The 19350-nt window shown below is 37.5% G+C and overlaps 1 protein-coding gene across 1 annotated transcript in view; it reads left to right on the top strand.

Annotated features, from left to right (window-relative positions):
- Nucleotides 1–19350, top strand: part of scara5 (scavenger receptor class A, member 5 (putative)) — a 102701-nt gene that overhangs the window by 10999 nt on the left and 72352 nt on the right. Inside the window, exon 3 of the mRNA XM_026194496.1 lies at nucleotides 3508–3636. Coding sequence (XP_026050281.1) covers nucleotides 3508–3636 — 129 coding nt within the window. The remainder of the gene's footprint in view (nucleotides 1–3507; nucleotides 3637–19350) is intronic.

Genomic DNA, 19350 nt, shown 5'->3' with positions numbered 1-19350 from the left:
TGATACAGTTATGTCGTCAAATGTATTTAGGTAATCAGATTCTGAGAAATCATAGCAAATTAATCCCATTAAAGAGATCAAGATAATGTTAACATTTCACATTTTTCCATGTGGTTTATCTTAATAAGAATGTTTAATATTTAGCTGTAGTTTTCCGCTTTCCTCTTGATATGTAAAACAGCTGTCCACAAATAGCTTTTCCCTCTTGATAAGAGTTGGAAACTTAAGTGCATTTGTAAAACGAAATATATGCTTTATTATACTAGGCTTAACTATTTTTTTTACTATAAATGGAAATTGCTTATATTTTAAATAAGGCAATGTAAGCATTGTATTGTTTATTTGTCCATACTAGTTGTATTTTAGAACCTTTCTAATTTACCAAACAACTTTGTGTAATATTAAAATTAATTATCCAGACAGTGAACAGAAATTAAGAGTAGCTAGCTAGTTTAATTTAATCAGTTCAGTGCTGGCCCTCAGTGGCTTTAATTCTGACTTCTTTATGAAATCAAGAACTTATTTTCCAACAAAAAACAAAAACCTTACATTTCAAATCAGAAATCTTGCTTCTGTATTCTGTTCAGAAAGCTACTTACAATCATAGCCACTTCACTGGTTGTCCAACCCAGTACTAGAAAGATGCAATCTGCTTGAGCCACGCTATGATATCTCGTTGTGCGTCCATTTCAGTGTGACAAGGTCGTTCCAAGCATGTATGAGCAGGAGAAGTATAGGCCCTGTCTCAATATGCGTACTTGTGCGTACTTGCGTACTCGTGATACGTCATCAGTCGGAGACCAAGTACTGTTCCAATTCTAAGTACTCATCAAGCCGAGAATGCGAAAAAGTCCTGGATGTGTTCTCGCTCCGCCTGTTTTATCGAGCATGCATCGGTGGTGACTTGTGTGGACTTGGTACAGCTAAATATCCCAGAATGCATTTCGTCCAAAACTCAAACGCGGCAATGGCGGACAAGCGGGGCTGAAAACTTTTAAATATTACTCTTTCTGGGTCACAAAATAAACTTTTAAGTTATTTTCAAGCGAGAATGTAGCTGTGTAAACTTCAAATATCTGCTCGATTTATCAAGATATCTATATATTTCCAAACGTGCTCCGATGTTTTCGGAGACGTCTGTGACCCACCAGCTCCATAGCAGACAGCGAGGTCGAGGATCACTAGAGCCGGCGAGAACAGCGGACTCCCGGCACATCGTTTTCAAACCCCCCACGGTCTTTTCGCTACTCAGGTTAAACAAACCCCAAACCCCAGCAGCTGTCTATTGTACTAAAATAAAAATAAAGGCGTTCTAACATCACATCTGCTTGTTTTTAAAAGTTATGGCTGAACTGTCCCAGGCATCTTCTGTTGCCCTAACTACAAATGGGTGGACCTCCAGGGCAACAGAAAGCCACGTGACCATGACCACTCGTTATATCACAGCGGAGTGGTAGATACAAAGCCCTGCACTGCCCTATAGATTACATTAGATTAGATGAAACTTTATTTAACCCTCGGGTGGGTTCCTCCGGGAAATTCAGTTTCCAGTAGCACAGCACCGACAGAAGTTTCAGAATGTGAGCAGAAATATACCATATATACACATATATAAATACAGAGTATACAAAAGAGATAAATAGAATAAATAGGAATAAGAATACAAGGGAACAGCACATTTCAAGTATTGTGAGTTTATTACACCGTTGGATATTAACAAAAACTATTGCACAGTGAAAAGGCACTACAGCTTACTTGTTCCCCCCTCCTTTGTCCCCGTTTCCCCTCCCTCTCCCCTCCAGCGAGGAGTTAAAAAGTTTAATGGCGTGTGGGACAAAGGAGTTTTTAAGTCTGCTGGCCCTTGACTTTGGGAGAAGCAACCTCTCACTGAACAGACTCCTCTGGTTGTTTATGGCCGTGTGCAGAGGATGCAGAGGCTGCCCAGCATGGTCCATAATGTCCATATTGCACCTTAATTTGTTTTTATATAAGTGTGTGGAATGAGTCTTCAGTTGAATGTTTTTTAATAGGCAAAAAATACTTAAATAAGTAAACGGCGAGTCGAATTTTTGTCTTTTTTTTCTATTTTTGCTGATCCGGAAATTGATCCAATCCGTGACTTAAAACCGTGATCCAATCCGAACCGTGAGATTTTTGATCCGTTGCACCACTAGTTAAAATGGTGTACTTAATAAAGTGCCCAGTGAGTTTATAGTCATATCAGCTGCGCTTCAAATCTCATAATTACGTCTTGTTGTTTCCTTGAGACAAAAATGACTTTATCTGTGTGTAACACAATAATCTTTGAATTATACGTTTAATGTCTGAAGAAAACACATAATTCTCTTTTCTATTCCAATATCTGATGAAGAATGTGACTCCTTAGAAAATCTCTTCCCATCCTCTTGACCTAAAAGGAATGTTCTCATCAGCAACATCAACTGCCTCATTGCTGCTTCCTGCCAAGCTGTCTGACACACACACAGATGTAGAAGGGAAAAAAAAGTTCATTACTCATAAACGGTGCTGTGTCAGTTTTATTAAGACTAATTCTCAAACATCTGTTTGACCTTGAGAGCAGTGCTAAGTGCTGACATGCATTACAGCAAGAGCTCCTTAGTGAGACCATTTGTGCAGTTCATGCTGTGTAACGTAGTCCACTCAGATGAATTCCCTTATAGGAAACTTTGTGATGTATGTGTGTTATGATGTACTATAAGTTTAAATTTATTAACTGTTTCCGTTGTAATAACCCCAATGTTTCCAGATATGATATAAGGAATATACAAGTAATTTCCATCAGCGTAACTTTGTGCTGAACATTGGGGGGGGGGGCAAGATCTCTATTTTGCTGGTAATAACTGAAATGAGTAAAGAAAATCAACAGCCTATTTATACAAGATAATTCATAACTTTATTGGGGGGGGGGGGGGTATATTGGTTGGGTCTGATATTTGGGGGGGTCAAAACCCCCCTAACCCCCCTGAAAATTACACCCCTGGTAATTTCCAACCAAATGTAAACTTGTCATCATACAATTAAATGGTTTTGTAACCAACTTTTTTTAATTGTTACTTAATACTACTAAATATCACTATTTTCACAATTTTATTGGCAACTTCTTGCTTGGTTGGACCTTGAATGAAATAGAGAGCAGCTTTGTTTTTCTGTTTTTGCACAGGCAATATTATTATGGAGTATTATGCAAACGTGATCAAATACCTCTTGGGTTCAAAATGAACTTTCAGTTAGCGTGATTGCTGAGTTTTGGGCGTCATTCAGAAGTTCAAGGAGGGAAAATATGGATGTTGGGAATCTTGGATTTTCTTTTACAGTTATTATCAGCAATAAATCTGATTTCCATTATGTTCACTGACTTTTACCTCTGTTCTTTCACAACGTAAGAGACATTTAGCCAAATTGTTGTTCTTACTAGGAACAACCCATGGTTAATGATTTCGTTCAGAATGCCATTTGCTGGTATTTATAGTAAATCCTTCTTTTCAGTTTCTACAAAGCGTCGCAGGAAGCAGGACCAGTGTTGCAGCCATCTGAACTCCCTCTCATCTATCAAGTACGCCATTGTTTTCCTCTACATCCTGGTTCTTCTCACCATATTTGGACTTTGCCTTGCAGGTAAGGTGTGTGTGTCAGTGGATGACTTTGACAACAATTTATGATGTTTAAGAAGCTCTTAGGAGCCTCAAAACAGACACTGAACAGTGATCTAAGAGAAATCTTTAAGTCAAAGGTTCAACTTTATCTCTTATGAAATCAGTTGAAAGCTATTAACTTCAGTTCAAGCCACTAACACTACATATTTTGATAATCTCCTTATAAAAGATATAATAAAAAGAATGACATAAGGTCACATTTTTCTGCCTCCGTCTCACCCTACCCTTTATATCCTGTTCTTTCACAGCAATCCTCTGAATGTCCTCTCTAACAACATCCAAACATCTTCTCTGGTGTATATAGTCTTCCTCTTCTCCTCAAGCCTGGCAACCCCACATTCATTATTCTTTGCCCAATTTTTCCAATATCCCTCCTCTGCATGTGGTGACCTATTGTACAGATACTCAAGATACTGTGTTTATTTGGAAACTCTGTTCTATTGGAAAAACTGAGAGTTTTTCCTGTGGAAGTTGAGCAAATCTGCACTCCTATAACTCCTGCTGTGCTTTTGTTCTGATGTTTTGCTTGTGTGCATGCAACGAGGTGTTTATTTAAAGTGAAAACCGTTTAAATAACACAGAGAAGGCAGTTTTGTTTGTTCAGCTCGCATGAATAAGGTTTGTGACTGACTGGATATCAAATGATCTTTCAGCTGTTCTGGATCAGTTTTTCCAAATGCTTTTGCCAGCTGAATTCAACTACACTTTTGCACCAACCATTATGTTTCAAATGCAATACATCCTCATAAATGGCAAAACAGTTTGTTTGTTTGTTTGATTGCCTTCACATTTGCAAAGACAGGATCTCTGCTCTGTATAAAAACCTGCAAAAGTCAGTTTTGATACGTTTTTACATGTAAAGAAAAAAAACTTGCTTTCTTTAGTCACGGAGTAATTTGTTAATTTGGGTAAAAATAGGCCATCTTATACGTTTGATGACTTAAGAAGACCAACCTTTACTATGTTTAGCTGTTCTTCTGTTTTCTTTGTTGTGGAGTGGAGTACACATCTGCTTCAGACCTTTCTGTAAAGTCAGATTTTCTTTGCATATGTTCATTATCATTATCATTGGCATCAAAGTCATAGTAATACTGGGCTTTTAATCATTTCTTGAACAGTTATTTTTCCAAAAGACATAGAATGATTGTACACCGTACATCTTTAAATATTTAAAAAAAAAAAAAAAAAACACGGATTGGGTGCACAGGAATTTCTTTTGGAAATCCGCAGAGGTTTAAAAGTAAACATACAGGGTCAAGCATATATTGCCTACTAACTTTTTGTTAAATTTGCCTTAGAGAACTGCTCGACCGGATGCTTTGCTAGTCATCAGTACACTTCTGGCATTATTTTTGGGGGATATTCTGACCTTGACAAAATTGTTAGTTAATTAAAATTAGTCTGTGTGCTAGCAGACCTGGCTTTTGCATAGTCTACAAAATCTTCAGCTGGGAGATCTAGGATTTGGGAAGCCCATTCCAGAAGCTTAATGGCTATTTATTAAAAGAAACAAAGGAAGGAAATTCAAGGATCATCACCACTTTGCCAGGGTCATAAAAAGACCCAATCGGTTACACTCAGATCAAAGGAAATTTCTTAGAATGCTCAGAAACAATGCAAGAACCATCAAGGCTAAACCTGCCATGAACTGTAAACTGCTGGAACACCAAACTAACTAGAATGAGTCTTTTATCACCGTAGCCGACCACGAAAGAAGCCCCTGCCGTAAAATCCACATCTTAAAGCTTGACTGAAACACAATTGGCTGCTCCAACAGGACAATGAACTGACAGGACACCTATTAACAATGGTTTTGGAAAAAAAAAATAGCTTGTAAAAGTTGGGTCCATGCCAACAAAGATCAAGTATTCAGTCAGAATTATGCCAGAAGCTTGGTGATAGCTCACAAAAGCATTTGGTCAAGTTGTAACTGGTTAAATCACATTTAAATAAATATGAATATAGAAATTTTGTATTTAAAATGTTAGTACCAATGGCAAGGTTGCATTGGTGTTTACTTGGTGTGGCAGAGGTGGACATTTCAACAGATATGCTGTTTGCATTTAATTTGTTGCTTATAGATAATCATTTACCCATTAAATTTGATTAGTTTTCAAACACACTAAATTAGTATTACTTAGTGAGTCACTATTTTTATTGCTTTGTTTGCTTGTTTTGTTTTTTCATATTAGATGAGCAACTCCACAATCTTCCCTTTGTCACTGAAAAAGTTCTGCAGGTTGGTAACGGCTGCTGTAGATGAGACACATTTATCCTCAGTTTGTAGAAAATCTGACAGAGAGGAAGAGAAAAGTAGAGCGTAACAAAATGTGGCTGTAATGTCTTGGACACATGAAGGAAGTGATTTTATTGTCCGTCATTTACTCTCTGTCATGTAGATTTAAGGTTGAATTATAATGTAGGACACACACACACACACTTACACACTTACATCATAGAAACCCATTTAGTTAGCTTTAAGTAACACTTCGGGATGCAGTCTGAAACTACTCCCTCTTAAACTGTCTGATCTCGTTAAGAACTGAGAACATGCATGCACAATATGAATGAGCAGTCATTTGAAGTACAGCCAATGTCCAACAAAGTCATGATGCTGATTTTATTGCCTCAGTTCATTTGACAAAATTTGATTTTTAGTTTGTACAAATGTTTTTGTGCCAAATATAGTATCAGTTTCTATAACATTAATGCAACTTTTTCTGTCATCTTCTAATCAGAGTTGTGAAGTCATTTTTTTCAAATGCAATATAAAGTTGACCTTTAGCCCTCTCCGGCGTCTCTGCTCCTACTGCAGAACTCGACACATGTGCGACAGGTTTAAACCTAATTCCCACATGTGACAGCTCTTCTAAAGAGATAAAGCAAGACAGTGATTTCCTTTGACCTGTATGGTTCCCATATTGCCATTAATCCACAGCTGTGCGTTTGCACAGAACTCCACTATATATATATTCTGGGTGATGATAAACAGCACCACCTTTGAACTGGAGTTTCAGCTTTTTTTATTTATGACATTGTATCCTGTTCTTAGCTGGCAACTGATGTGGTCTTCTGTGGTAAAATGTAATCTTACAGCAAACAAAGAAAGTTTAATTTTACCTCAGATGTTGCTGGATCCCATTTTCTTGAAACTGTAGGTTATTGTGCTTTTCTTGGAAGATAAACTCATGCACAAGCTCAGTGCTGTTCTGTAGCACACCGATTATCAAATTTACTTAAAACGAAGAAGTTGAAACTAGAATCCCAAACGTTTCTCTGGCAAAAGGCTCTTTCATGTTTCTTCTGATGAACAGCCAGTGACCATCATTGGTACAACATGTAGCGACGAGGAGAGATTAGTCATTCCCTTACTCACCAAAACATCCTCCAAGCTTACAAAGCTAGAATTGTCTTAAAAGCATAACATGTTTTCATGATCGGCACAACATAAGCAAAACAGAACAGTGGAAATTTGGACGTGTGAATTATGGGGGAAATTAGCATGAGCTGTTGTGACTTCATATCAGGCAGTCCTGTAATAAATTCCAGTATCTTCTGAGCTGTAGTTCCACCTCCTCCTGGTTAATTTGCCGGTGGAAAAAAAAACAACCCACTGGCATTGTGCCACAGCGGTCACATGGCCAATTCATTTGTATGTGTCCGTGAATGAGACAGCCTTTAGAGGTGTGTCTAACTTTATGACTGTTACCTTCTGTGAACCCTGCTGTGGCCTCCTTATAAATGTCAGCTCAGCCATAACAGGAGAGGAAGATACAGACAAACAGAGACTGAAAGAAGTTGTGAGTGCAGAGGAATAAGGAGAGATAAAGTAGATAAAGAAGAAGAAGCAACAGATCAAAAAGTTTGCTGTCTGGTTCCAAGTCAGCAGGATCCTGGCGGAATCGACTGCTCACACTAATCCTAATTTCATTTCAAGGCACTGCTCTCTCTGAGCCACCCACTCATGCCGTAACCACACAACTGATGCCATTTAATAGATGTGGCTCTGTGTGTATTCCCAGGCACAGAGATGTAGTTAAGAGTTTGGAACTGCTTTGCTGTTGTCACTGAGGTATTTAGTTATTTAAAGCTTTTAGATGAAGTTGTTTTAGAAAAGCAATCAAACCAGGCTTTTCAGACGACCTCTCCTAAATTAAATGCCGCCATCCAAAAGCTAAGTGGCTCCAGCTAAGTGTACGGGAGGCCCCTTTGCAGCACACATACACCAAGTGCACGTACAGACACATTCAAAAATGCTGCCAGTTTTCTGTGCAGTCCACATTCTCTTGTTGCTTGAATTCTCACTTGACTTTGGCTTCTCTTTTTTTTCCAGCGCTTATGTTGCCTTCTTGGCCTTTTCCCTCTGAAACAAAAAGCCTCCACTGTCTCCTGTGCATTCAGACACATTTATATTTGATTTTCTTCCGGACTCATTATGCATTATGCCTTGTCATTGAAAACATCTGCATTATTGTCATAAGTATAATGTAGTGTCTTCTGTGTCAGCGCTTCTAATTCTAAATCTTACATTTGGACAAGTGAATGATGGAAGGGTCGTAAACAGAAACAGAGTCGAGTAAAAGCCAAATGAAAGAGGATAAAAGAGCCAGATGAATCCTGCTCCATTTATTATGTGGTGAAGAGCTGCCTCGTCAGTTTTTTACTCCTACAAGGTTCCATGCAGATAGCAGAGACCTCTGTCCCCGCAGCATGAGAGAGATGGGTCTGCCAAAATGTCCAGACTTTTAGCAGATCAGAGAAGTATGTTAGAGAAACCTTTGTCTCTGTGTAGTCACTTATTTTGACTGACATGCTTCAAGAGCAGGGTAGATTCTTGAAAGACATGCTTGCCTTTTGAGCTGAACTTGGCTAATGTGAATGTATGTCACTCTAAATGGTGCCAAGATGGGAATTGATTTTTAAGACTTTTGTTCCCAAAAGTCCAAAGAAGAGAGGGTTGTGGAGAAGTGGTTCTCAACTTGGGTGATGTGACCCTCGGCCAGATAAATTAGAGCGCTTTCCACATCATTAGCAGGATACTAAGGAGAAACTTTCTCTTTCATACATATTGCAACATTTAATTTATTTTGACTTATTTCCTGTCTTTCTTTTCAGGTTCTCGTCTGTAAAACAAAAAGTGTTAGAAAGTGTCCAGGTGAAAAGGTCCCACCTTAAATCCCACACATACAAGAAAGCTTAGTTAACATTTTAAGAATGGTTAGGAAACACAGTTATTCTTAAAAGACTTAGTCCTTGGTAGGAACTGAAGGACCCTAAAGCAAACAGTTCTGTGGTCATAGTATTTTAGAAATAGACCCATTAATGATCCTTACTTGACTTTGAGAAGCACTGATTGCATTTGTAAGTTTTCGAAAGATAAAAAGAATGAGAATGAACATAAAGCCATCTTGCATTCTTGCTAAATAGTGTTAAAAAAGTGGGGAAAAAATATTGATCTTTTCAGAAATCTTTTTGATTTTTACTGTTTTTAATTGTCTGACATGTAAGACATAGGCAGCATATATCCTCAGAAGAAACCCTCTTTCCTCTGTGTGAAGGACTGGGATGTTTTTGGTTGCATTTTGGCCAGACAGTGCAGCAAATACCTTGCTCTACATCTGGAGTCAGTTCTTGGCTGACTTCAGATGCACCTAACAAACACATTTAATAGCTAGAGATTGGCCCATATATGGACTTGCAAACAGAACCTAAGTTGATAACTGTCAGGGTGTTTGAGACAAGAGTGTTATGCTTGTTATGCATAATCTCTGTTTATGAGCTTGATAGGTATCCGACCATCACTGCTTACTATCATACGCACGACCATGAAAAAACATTGCAGAACTGCTGTATGGCATATTTCTGGGTCATTTGATTAAGGTCAGTTTATAATTTTATTGCATGCACTAGTTCACTATTGCAATATATACAACAGTTCCTACAGCTGTAGCATTTAGCATGTACTATATGATGGAGAATTGGCATAGATCATGAAAACTGAGTCATATTTTCCAGTTGGTAAAAAACATGGAGCTCACAGGTTTCCCTCCAGTGGTCCCGTTTTCCTTTGCTAGTTAACTGCTGGAAAACATGATGTTATGTTTGTTGTTTTTTCTTTTAAGCCATGAAATCTTGCAACAAGAGTTTGAGTTTTTTCGCTGATACTGTTGGTACTACACAAGCATGTTCTTGGCAAGTGGAAATGGGCAATAGGCCTCATGTCCTGAAACAGCTGTGGTTTATTTTGGTTTTTCGCCTTTATATTAATTGGGTTTGGTCATGGTTATGTTATCATAATTTTGTGTTTTGCATCAGTTTTCCCTGATGCAGCTAAATTGTGCTTGGCCTTAAAGAAAGTAGATTATTGATGGAAAAATATCAACTGACAGCTATGACCTGCAAGCAGAGGTTTGCCTTGGAATGAACATTGGAAAACTGGACAGAATTTATCATGATCATAAATCAACAATGTTAAAATATTTTGTATTTTCATAAAGTTGCTTTTCACGACAGAGCGACTATCCTTTATAATCATAAATCATTTCATTTAAGTTTCATGTTAAAAGTAATGTTTTGTTTCTGTGTTATCCATGGCTGTGCAAGATCACAGATACAAACAGTGGAAATGAGCTTCCTTCAGAGAGTAGCGGGGCAGTCCCTTTAATGATAGGGTGAGGAGCTCAGTCATTTGAGAGGGACTTGGAGTAGAGCTGCCAATCATCTACATCAAAAGGAGCCAGTTGAGGTGGTTTGGGCATCTGGCTAGGACTCCACCTCAAGTCCTCCCAATGAACTAGTGGCGGTGGCCAGTGAGAGGGAGGTCTGGGCACCTCTGCTTAGACTGCTGCTCTCTGTAACCTAAACCCAGATAAATGGTAGAAAATAAACTGACTACTTTACTTGCCTACTTATTTTAGTGTGTAAGTAGCTGCCTGGGTTTGTGGAATACTCACAACCTCCAGTATGTTAATTCATGTTTACAGGCATTAATTTAAATTGTAAATTAAATTTTTATTGATTTTTCATATTCATGAAAACTTTTTTAACCCACCCAGTGTTTTATGTAATAATTCACTTTAGTGTTCACAAAATTAATACTTTCCATGTTTGAAGTGCAAACACAGCTTTATGTTGAACTTAATTATTTTATCACTACACCTGAGACCACAGTTCAAGTTGCAGCAGTTAAGACTTCTTTTCAAACTCTGTTTTATTCGTTGGCCCATTAACCCATCCTGTCTGGGTAAAATATTTGCTACAGACAAGTCATATTGTCATGGACTTGCTGTGTGCTAGGCAGGATGTAGGACCCAAACGCAGGACTCATAACTAAAAGAACTAAAAGAGGCAGCTCTATTTTGTCTGTAAATAACACACTTCAAATACAAAAAACTAAACTAGACACGACGACAAGGACTAAAATACGCAGGCAGGATAACGAGAGGATGGGGAACAGGTGGAAACACAGCTGGAACTAATCAGAAATAATGAGACAAGGGGAAAGCAAAACTAGACCCACTGCACACAGGACAGGGACTATCAAAATAAAACAGGAAACACACGGCAGGAACAGAGGCACGGACTTGACACTGAAACGTCAGGAACAGAGGGAACACGGAGCACAGGGACAGGAGTCACAAAGTGCGACATGAGACACGAGTGACTGAGGAACAAGAAAATAAACATGAAGACAGAACTAAACCTACACTAAACATGAGGGGCACACGAACAAAACTCAAGGGTCATCGACCCAGGACCATGACACATATACATCCTGTTAAAATACTTTATTTACAAAGTAGTGCTAACACAAAAAAATACATGGCAATTTCTATCCATGAACCACAAACGTATACAAATGTGCCTTCTCATGACTCTATTTGATGTTACAAATATTTTAATAACATTCAAGCTCCTGTGATAGTTGCTGAAAGTACTAGAATGAGTTTAACTGTGATTAAGGATTTCTTGTGTGCTTTATCCAACTCACATTTTTCTGTGTTGAAGGTCCCTTTCTATTCTGTTTATAGCCGCATGTTTTTAAGTCCTCCATATGAAGATATTTTTGCCCAAATTTTTCTCCTGCACTAACATAAATTGTGATCTGTGGGACACAACTGAGGCACAGGATGCCAAAAACCTGACCGTTAAAAAAAGAGAAAAAAAAAACAGTGACCGGCTCTTTTTAGCCCAACCACAAGCTTTAGATTACTTTAGCTCTTCTGAGGATATTTAAAAGACACACTCGTAATCTTTATTATTCAAGATTTTTTTAAAAAACTGCCTTTAATCTAGACCATATGTGTCAGACTAAGTTGGTCAGTATAAAAACTCTCTGAGGGTAAATCTGACACCACAAACTGCCACTCCTAGCAACTTTAAAGACAAACTTTAAAGGTCTTAAATCCCTTTCTTGTGGAAACAATAAGCATTCTGGCTGTGGAAGATGAGGTGTTTCTGACCTCAGTCTGTTTATGTTTTACACGTGTAAGACATACTGTTCCCAAACACACATCGCATGCAGGAGAGTAAAACCTCCATCACATTGTACATAGTTATGACCGCAAATAACTACATGAGTAGAAACATAGTACATTTAAATATGTAATAAACTTTATCATAGTTATAATATAAAACATGCATAGTCTTTCCAAATAATACCACAAACATATTTGGATATAGAGTACTATACACTTACAAAAATGTATGCAGTAACTAGTGTGTGTGTGGAAAAGTGTTTGCCCTCTTCCTGGTTTCCTAGGTTTTTGCATATTTGCCACAATTACATGTTTCAGATCATCAAACAAATGTTAATAACGGACAGAGATAACCTGAATAAATGCAAAATGCAGTTTTAGGAGGACGATTTCATTGTTTAGGGTGAATAGTTATCCAAACCTACCTGTTCCCGTGTGAAAAAGTAACTGCCCCTCTTGTTAAATCATGCATTAAATGTGATTAACCAGAGTTCAGTTTCACTAAACACACTCAGACCTGTTAAATCAAGAAACCACTTAAATAGAAGGAGATGAACCTCCCCAGGAGTGACCTCCAATTACTCCAGGAGCACACTGACTACTCATCTAGGAGGTTGCAAAAAACTCGAGAACAACATTAAAGAACATCAGGCTTCACAAGTCTCAGTTAAGGTCTGATTTCATGATTTAACAATAAGAAGGAGACTGAGCAAAATTGGCATCCATGGGAGAGTTCAAGGAGAAAACCACTGAAGAGCAAAAGGAACACAAAGGCTCAATTTACATTTACCAAAGAACATCGTTATGATCCCCAAGGGTTTTGGGAAAATACTCTGTGGATTGACGAGACAGAAGTTGAACTTTTTAGTAGGTTTTACATCTGGTGTAAAAGTAGTATTTCAGAAAAGGAACATCATACCAACAGTATAATATGGTGATGGTAGTGTGATGTCTGGGGTTGTTTTGCTGCCTCAGGACGTGGAGGACTTGTTGTTGTAAATGGAACCATGAATTCTGCAGTCTACCAAAACATCCTGTAGGAGAATATCCGTCCATCTGTTGGTGACCTCAAGCTGAAGCACACTTGGGTTCTGCAGCAGGGCAATGATACAGAACACACCAGCAACTCCACCTCTAAATGACTTAAGAAAAACTGAAAAGTTGTGGCATGACCTTAAAAAAGCAGTTTGTGTCTGAAAATCCTTCGATGTATCCGAATTACAACAATTCTGCAAAGATGAATGGGCCAAATATCCTCAACAGCACTGTAAAAGACTCATTGCCAGTTACTGGAAACACTTGATTGCAGTTGATGCTGCTAAGGGTGACCCAACCAGTTATTAGGTTTAGGGGGCAATCACTTTTACACTTAAAAAATAAACACATTCATTTAGAAACTGCATTTTGTGTTTTCTTATGTTATCTTTGTATGATATTTAAATTTGTTTGATGATCTGAAACTTTAAGTGTGACAAACATACAAAAAAATAGGAAATCAGGGAGGGGGCAAACACTTTTTCACACCACCGTACGCATGTATCTGGGATTTACACACACTCTGGGTGCCCTTAAATTGACTCTAAGAACATAAAGCCTTGTTCTAATGAGTTGCTGTTCTCTGGCCATGGCCCTTTGTGAAGAAAAGAGTCTGGAAATGTTCCAGCATTCTCAGTAGGAGTCCATTATTGAAGGAGCACGCACACCCGCACTTGTTCAGACCAAAGAGGAAGAAAAGTCAGTCAAGACGAGGAGTCCAAAAAGTCAGCAGATGACCTTATTCAGAGAGTCAGACACAGGCCATTAACATGTCAGGGATAATTGGACCAGATGTCTTTCTATTCTGTGTCCTTTCTGAATACTGCAAAGAACTTTTTTTTTTTAGTTTATTTTGAGGCAAATACATCCACGAAATCCAGTAGTAATGATTACTTGCATAGTTGCATCGATATTAATTGGTGGGGTGTAAAATTACTAAAAAAAATTATATTTATTGCACTTTAGCTCATTTGTTTGCAAGTTTTGATTTCATTTTTATCATGAAACATGGCAAACATTACTGACAACAAAGATAAATCTGCCAGCTGCAAGTGAGTGTCTGTGATATGCTCTTCTGCTCAAAAATTAAGGAAACATCATCACAGTATAACAAAAGGTCAGTAAAATCTGTTCAGTTAGGAAACATAAACCACTGTGATTCGATTTTGCCTGCTTTGGTGCAAATGAAAATGGCAGCACTGGAAGTGTACTTTTATACTGAATAGTTTTTCAGGCGATGATCACATCGAGATTTTCTTTTTGCCTAGTTTGGCTTTTGGCTAGTATCCTTGTCATCCTTGTTATCGTTGTCAAATGGTACCTGCAGCCTATTCAGGTAGTCCAGATCCTGCTCTGAGTGTCTCACATGTACTCACAAATAATTGTGCTGCACCAGTGAGCTCTAACAGAATAGCAGTAAATGACTGGGATAAGAATATATTAGCATTTCTGTGGCATCTTAGACTTACTATATAGACACACTTGTTATATAATATTTATATTGTGTAAACTTACCTTCTCACAGCATCAGTCTTGTTTCATTTTTTGGTTATTGTGTAAAGCTGCAACTCTGTTCATGTTCATTTTAAACAGATCTTCTATGAAGTATAAGGTTTTCATGGTGGCCCTGGAAATGCAAATGCACTGCAACTTCAGAAAACAAGAGTAAATACAGAAGTAATTCAAAAGCACAGAAAACAAAGTAGAAGGTGAATAAAATACAAAGGAAATAGAAAGAAACTGCCACAATCACAAAACAAAAAGGGAAGTGTTTTGGGGAAGGATAATGTGATCAAAATGAGCTATATTTTTCTTAAATTATACATTTATTTTTAAATTCCTTTTATTTATTTAACATTTGATTTATTTTCTATGTTCTCTTGTATGTAAAATATGGGTTTGATATTTGCAAATCATTGTATTCGGTTTCCATTAACATTTCCATTAACTACACAGAAAATCTTTAAAAATCATCTTTTTTAATGATTAGTTGTTCAGGCCTTACTGTTTTTATCTTTTAGAAATGTCCAGATGTCATGTCCAGATGACAATCTCTCCTTGTAAACATGTAGAACTTTACATGTTTACAGTTCAGATAAACAAGGTCGAGAGATGCAATAAAATGAAACACCACAGTGTGTAAGTGACTCCAACACAAATAAAAACACCATGCCTCACTCCTGCTTGTCTCCATAAACAGCTATAGGGATTTTATAAATCTGCTGCAGTGGGAGGGGGGGATAAAGCTTCAGGGATTTCAGAGTACAATAGCAGGCGTCCAAATTAGTCTTCTACGTGTCTTTTTTCTGTTTTACTGGCAGACTAATTAAGCAGCAACAGATTCCAAATAGTTTTATGCTCATAAACAAACACACTGCATGGGTTTGATCTGTCTTAATGCGTGCTGGAGCTGATGTCCAAAGAGGCACACTTTGTACAGTTATGAGAGCTGGCACCCAAAAACTGAGTAGTTATTAGTTTCCACTGTGTTTGGTTGGGCGATAGCTTGGAACTAAAGTTTTAAACAAAGGATGGAAAAGTGAGCAAAAGCATGTAGATAGCAATGTCTTTAAAGTTGCAATCCACAAAATTTGATGTTAGTTTGTTATAACCAGAGACTCTATGGAAAAGGTGGATTTAGCCACCATGATGTAAACCAATGGGGCTTCACTGGAGCTGGAACTGACTATATTATGATTAGGGGGTTAAGTGCTAAGTTACAAGCTAATGCAAGAGGGAAAAAATAACTATACACTTGTTCCAAGTTGTTTGCCCAACACCCTGGTCTTCTATCAGTCACATGTCAAAGAGCAGAGGTCTATCACAATGTGCGTGAACAACCAGAAAACCAAAAAAGAATAGTAACCTCTCAGTTTCAACTCAAACTTGAGTTATTGTTAACTGGATATACATCCTCCTAAAAGGTAGGCCCTGTACAGATTTCAGTGAAGCAAAATTAATCCTGCTTCCTGAGGCAATAGTCAACTGGGGCCACAATATGGCAGTAAGCTATAAGCTTTATGACAATGCTGTGTGAGATCAAAAGAGAGAGATCACTTCCTTTGGCATGTTTTATGATTTCTTTTTTTAGATTTCACTAGGCAAGCACTGCCTGCCTTGCTTGCCCTGATTGGATGATATCTGTCTTACCTAGTTTGCATGCTGTTAGGACTTTTCTTCATTCATGTAACACCATGTTGATCAGAAAAATAACACTGATCTGTTGGCAAGAGTATGTTGATAAACTGCACTCAAACCACACTCAAACCTGTCTCTCTAACAAACAACTCTAATGTTGACCACAGAAATGCTTGAAATGTGTTGTTGTTTGGTTATCATACCTCCCACTTTGTGTTTCAGTGTGTCTTACGTTTCCTTTGTTCTAAACTGTTTACTGCCAAACATTTAGTATTTAGACATTAAATCTGTTTGTGCAGCTTTCTGGAAAAGAGCATTAAGCTTTTTTCACATTAGTATTTAGAATCAAAGCAATTGCCCATGAAATGAAGTATTTTTACTGCTTTGTTTGCATATATGCTTCAGTTACGTACATTTTTTGGCAGATGTAAACCAGAAGAAGAGATGAGGAAACAGTTCTTGCAGCACAAACCACAGTCAACTTAGTGGTAAACTACTCAGAAAGGAAGAACACCAATAAAATATCAATAATCCCTGTCAGCTGTGCGACTAATGGGGAATATGATTAATCGCAAAGCAGATTTCAGAACTTGGTTTGTCATTTTTAAGAAATAGCACTTGAAATGTGTCAGACCTTCAAAGCATTGTGAAAATTTTTTGGGATACTAAACTGAGAAAAAGTTACTATAATTAATTAAGCCACCTAATATAGTTACAAATTCACAACAAATGCAGGGTGGGGCAGTAAACTCACAATGTCAGCATGGCATGTGGAGTTACTGGAAGATAACAGCACAATTTTAATAAACAATTTTTTGGATAAAAACGTGTATACAGTATGGTTTAGATGGCACCACGCTGATGAAGGCCTATCCACCAACAGCCCTGGATTTATCTGTACTGTTCATCATTGGACATTTTATGTAGACTCAAAAAAAGCGGAGTGGTTTTCAGCTTTCAATCCACTTTGTCAGGTAGGCCTGTTCAATTGCTCATCAATGTAACTATATAATTAGCCAATCATATGGCAGCAACCCAGTGCGATTAGGCTTGCAGAGTGGGGAAGACAGGTAATTTAAGTACATTTAAATACTGCGCCAGGCAGGCTGTTCTGAGTATTTCAGAATGCAATGATTTATTGGGATTTTCTGAAACAACTGTCTCTTAGGTTTACAGACAAGGATTGGAAAAAGGGAAGACATCCCGTGATGCCTTGTTAATGGCAGAGGTCAGAAGAAAATCTCCAGACTTCTTTAAGCTGATAGGAAACCAATAGTAGCTCAAATAACCACTTATAACCAATGTACACAAAAGAGCATTTCTGAGCATACAAAATGTTGAACTTTAAAGCAGTCTGGTTACAGCAGAAGAAGGCCACAGTGTTGCATTGTATTATTAATCAAAAGGTTTTTAAGATTTCTTTCTTTTTAAAAAAAAATAATAACTCATTTAATCCATTCAGGAGGCAAAAACAGGTACTTCCTTTGTACGCGCACTCACAGACACACATCCATTAAGTCATTTGGCCTTTCACAGCAAGAGCTTCACTTTGATGTTTGCCACATCAGACAGGGCCCACGCTTAGAAATCAAACAAACTCCACCGCTGTCACTTCATTTGGACATTCCTGCAGCTGAGTTACAGCTGGCTGATTTCCACACAAAATCTCCCCCAGAGAGACACTTCAACACAACTGCAGAGACCAGAGACATTGTTGGTGCATATCAAAATAAATAACAAAAATCCCACAAAATTAGACATTCATTGGTCGCATCTCCCACTTTTAAGCTCTTGTTTAAAGATTTGTCTGATTTAATAAACAAAGTTAAAAGGCATGTTTTAAGCATATATATTTTTATTCCATCTATTGTAAACCTGTGATTTTACAATATGGTTTACTTATCAGCAGTATGGCAGAACTGGGTCCTACCTATAAAAGCTGCAGGCATGAAAGGATCTATGGATCTAATATCATGTCTTTGCACCTAATTATATAATTTCAACCATAATATATATATTTGTAACTTTATCCATTTCAAAATTAAACGTGACACATGTTAATTGAAAATTAGATGACAAGAATTCACTGACAGCCTGTATGACATAAGTGGTTTTCTAAAATAAGCAAAACAGTTCCCATAAAACTTGCCTTCTTTGTCTGCCGTGTTTAATTCCTCTGCTGTTTCTGTCGAAGGAGATTACTTTGTTGATAGTTATTTTCTTTTTCATCAGTTTATGTTACCAGTAAACCAAACTTTTAAAGCTTTATTTCCATTTGCTCTCATAGACCAGTGTCCCTTGCAGCAGGTTTTCCACCAAACCGATCTTAGCAATTACACAGTGTTGAAATAATCAATAAATAAATGAGAGCAAAAGCTGTTTGTGTACCTTTAAAAGAAAAAGAACCACAATAACAAAAACTTGCAGTTATGTTAACGCTGTGGTCTGTTTTGTTTTTGTATTTTGACCAATGGTCAGAAAATCAGTTGCTCTTTGTTTTCTCCTTTAAGGAGCTTTTGAGCTAAAGAATTGTCTGCTGCTGAAAACAAGGTTAGTAATATACCATAAAGTGCGTTTGTGCATTTCTGGTCCTAAAACCAAAACAATGACCAAAGAGATGTTAAGTATGGCCTCATTTCTGCAGTTAATATATAAATAAATAAATAAATAAATAAATAAATATATATATATATATATATATATATATATATTTTTTTTTTTTTTTATATATATATATATATATATATATATATATATATATATATATTCATTTGATTTACGATAACATGGCTTTAAACTCTGTTTAAAGTCGGATATGCTGTATGCTGAAAAAGAACGACATAGTGCCCAGTAAACAATCAAAGGCCATTTCTTCCCTGCAGCTGAACTCTTTGGACCTGTTAGTGTTGTGTCTGGTGTGGGATGTGGTTTGTGTACTGTGTTGTCCAGTATGCGGTGGAATTATTTATTCGTGGCGACCGACCGTGGCTGACTGAAAATCTGATTCAGATTCAACCCCGTGATAA

Source organism: Astatotilapia calliptera, chromosome 15 (genome assembly GCF_900246225.1).
Source record: "Astatotilapia calliptera chromosome 15, fAstCal1.2, whole genome shotgun sequence".
NCBI lineage: Eukaryota > Metazoa > Chordata > Actinopteri > Cichliformes > Cichlidae > Astatotilapia > Astatotilapia calliptera.
The sequence above is the reverse complement of the archived record's forward strand: the minus strand, read 5'-3'. Positions and strand labels throughout refer to the sequence as shown.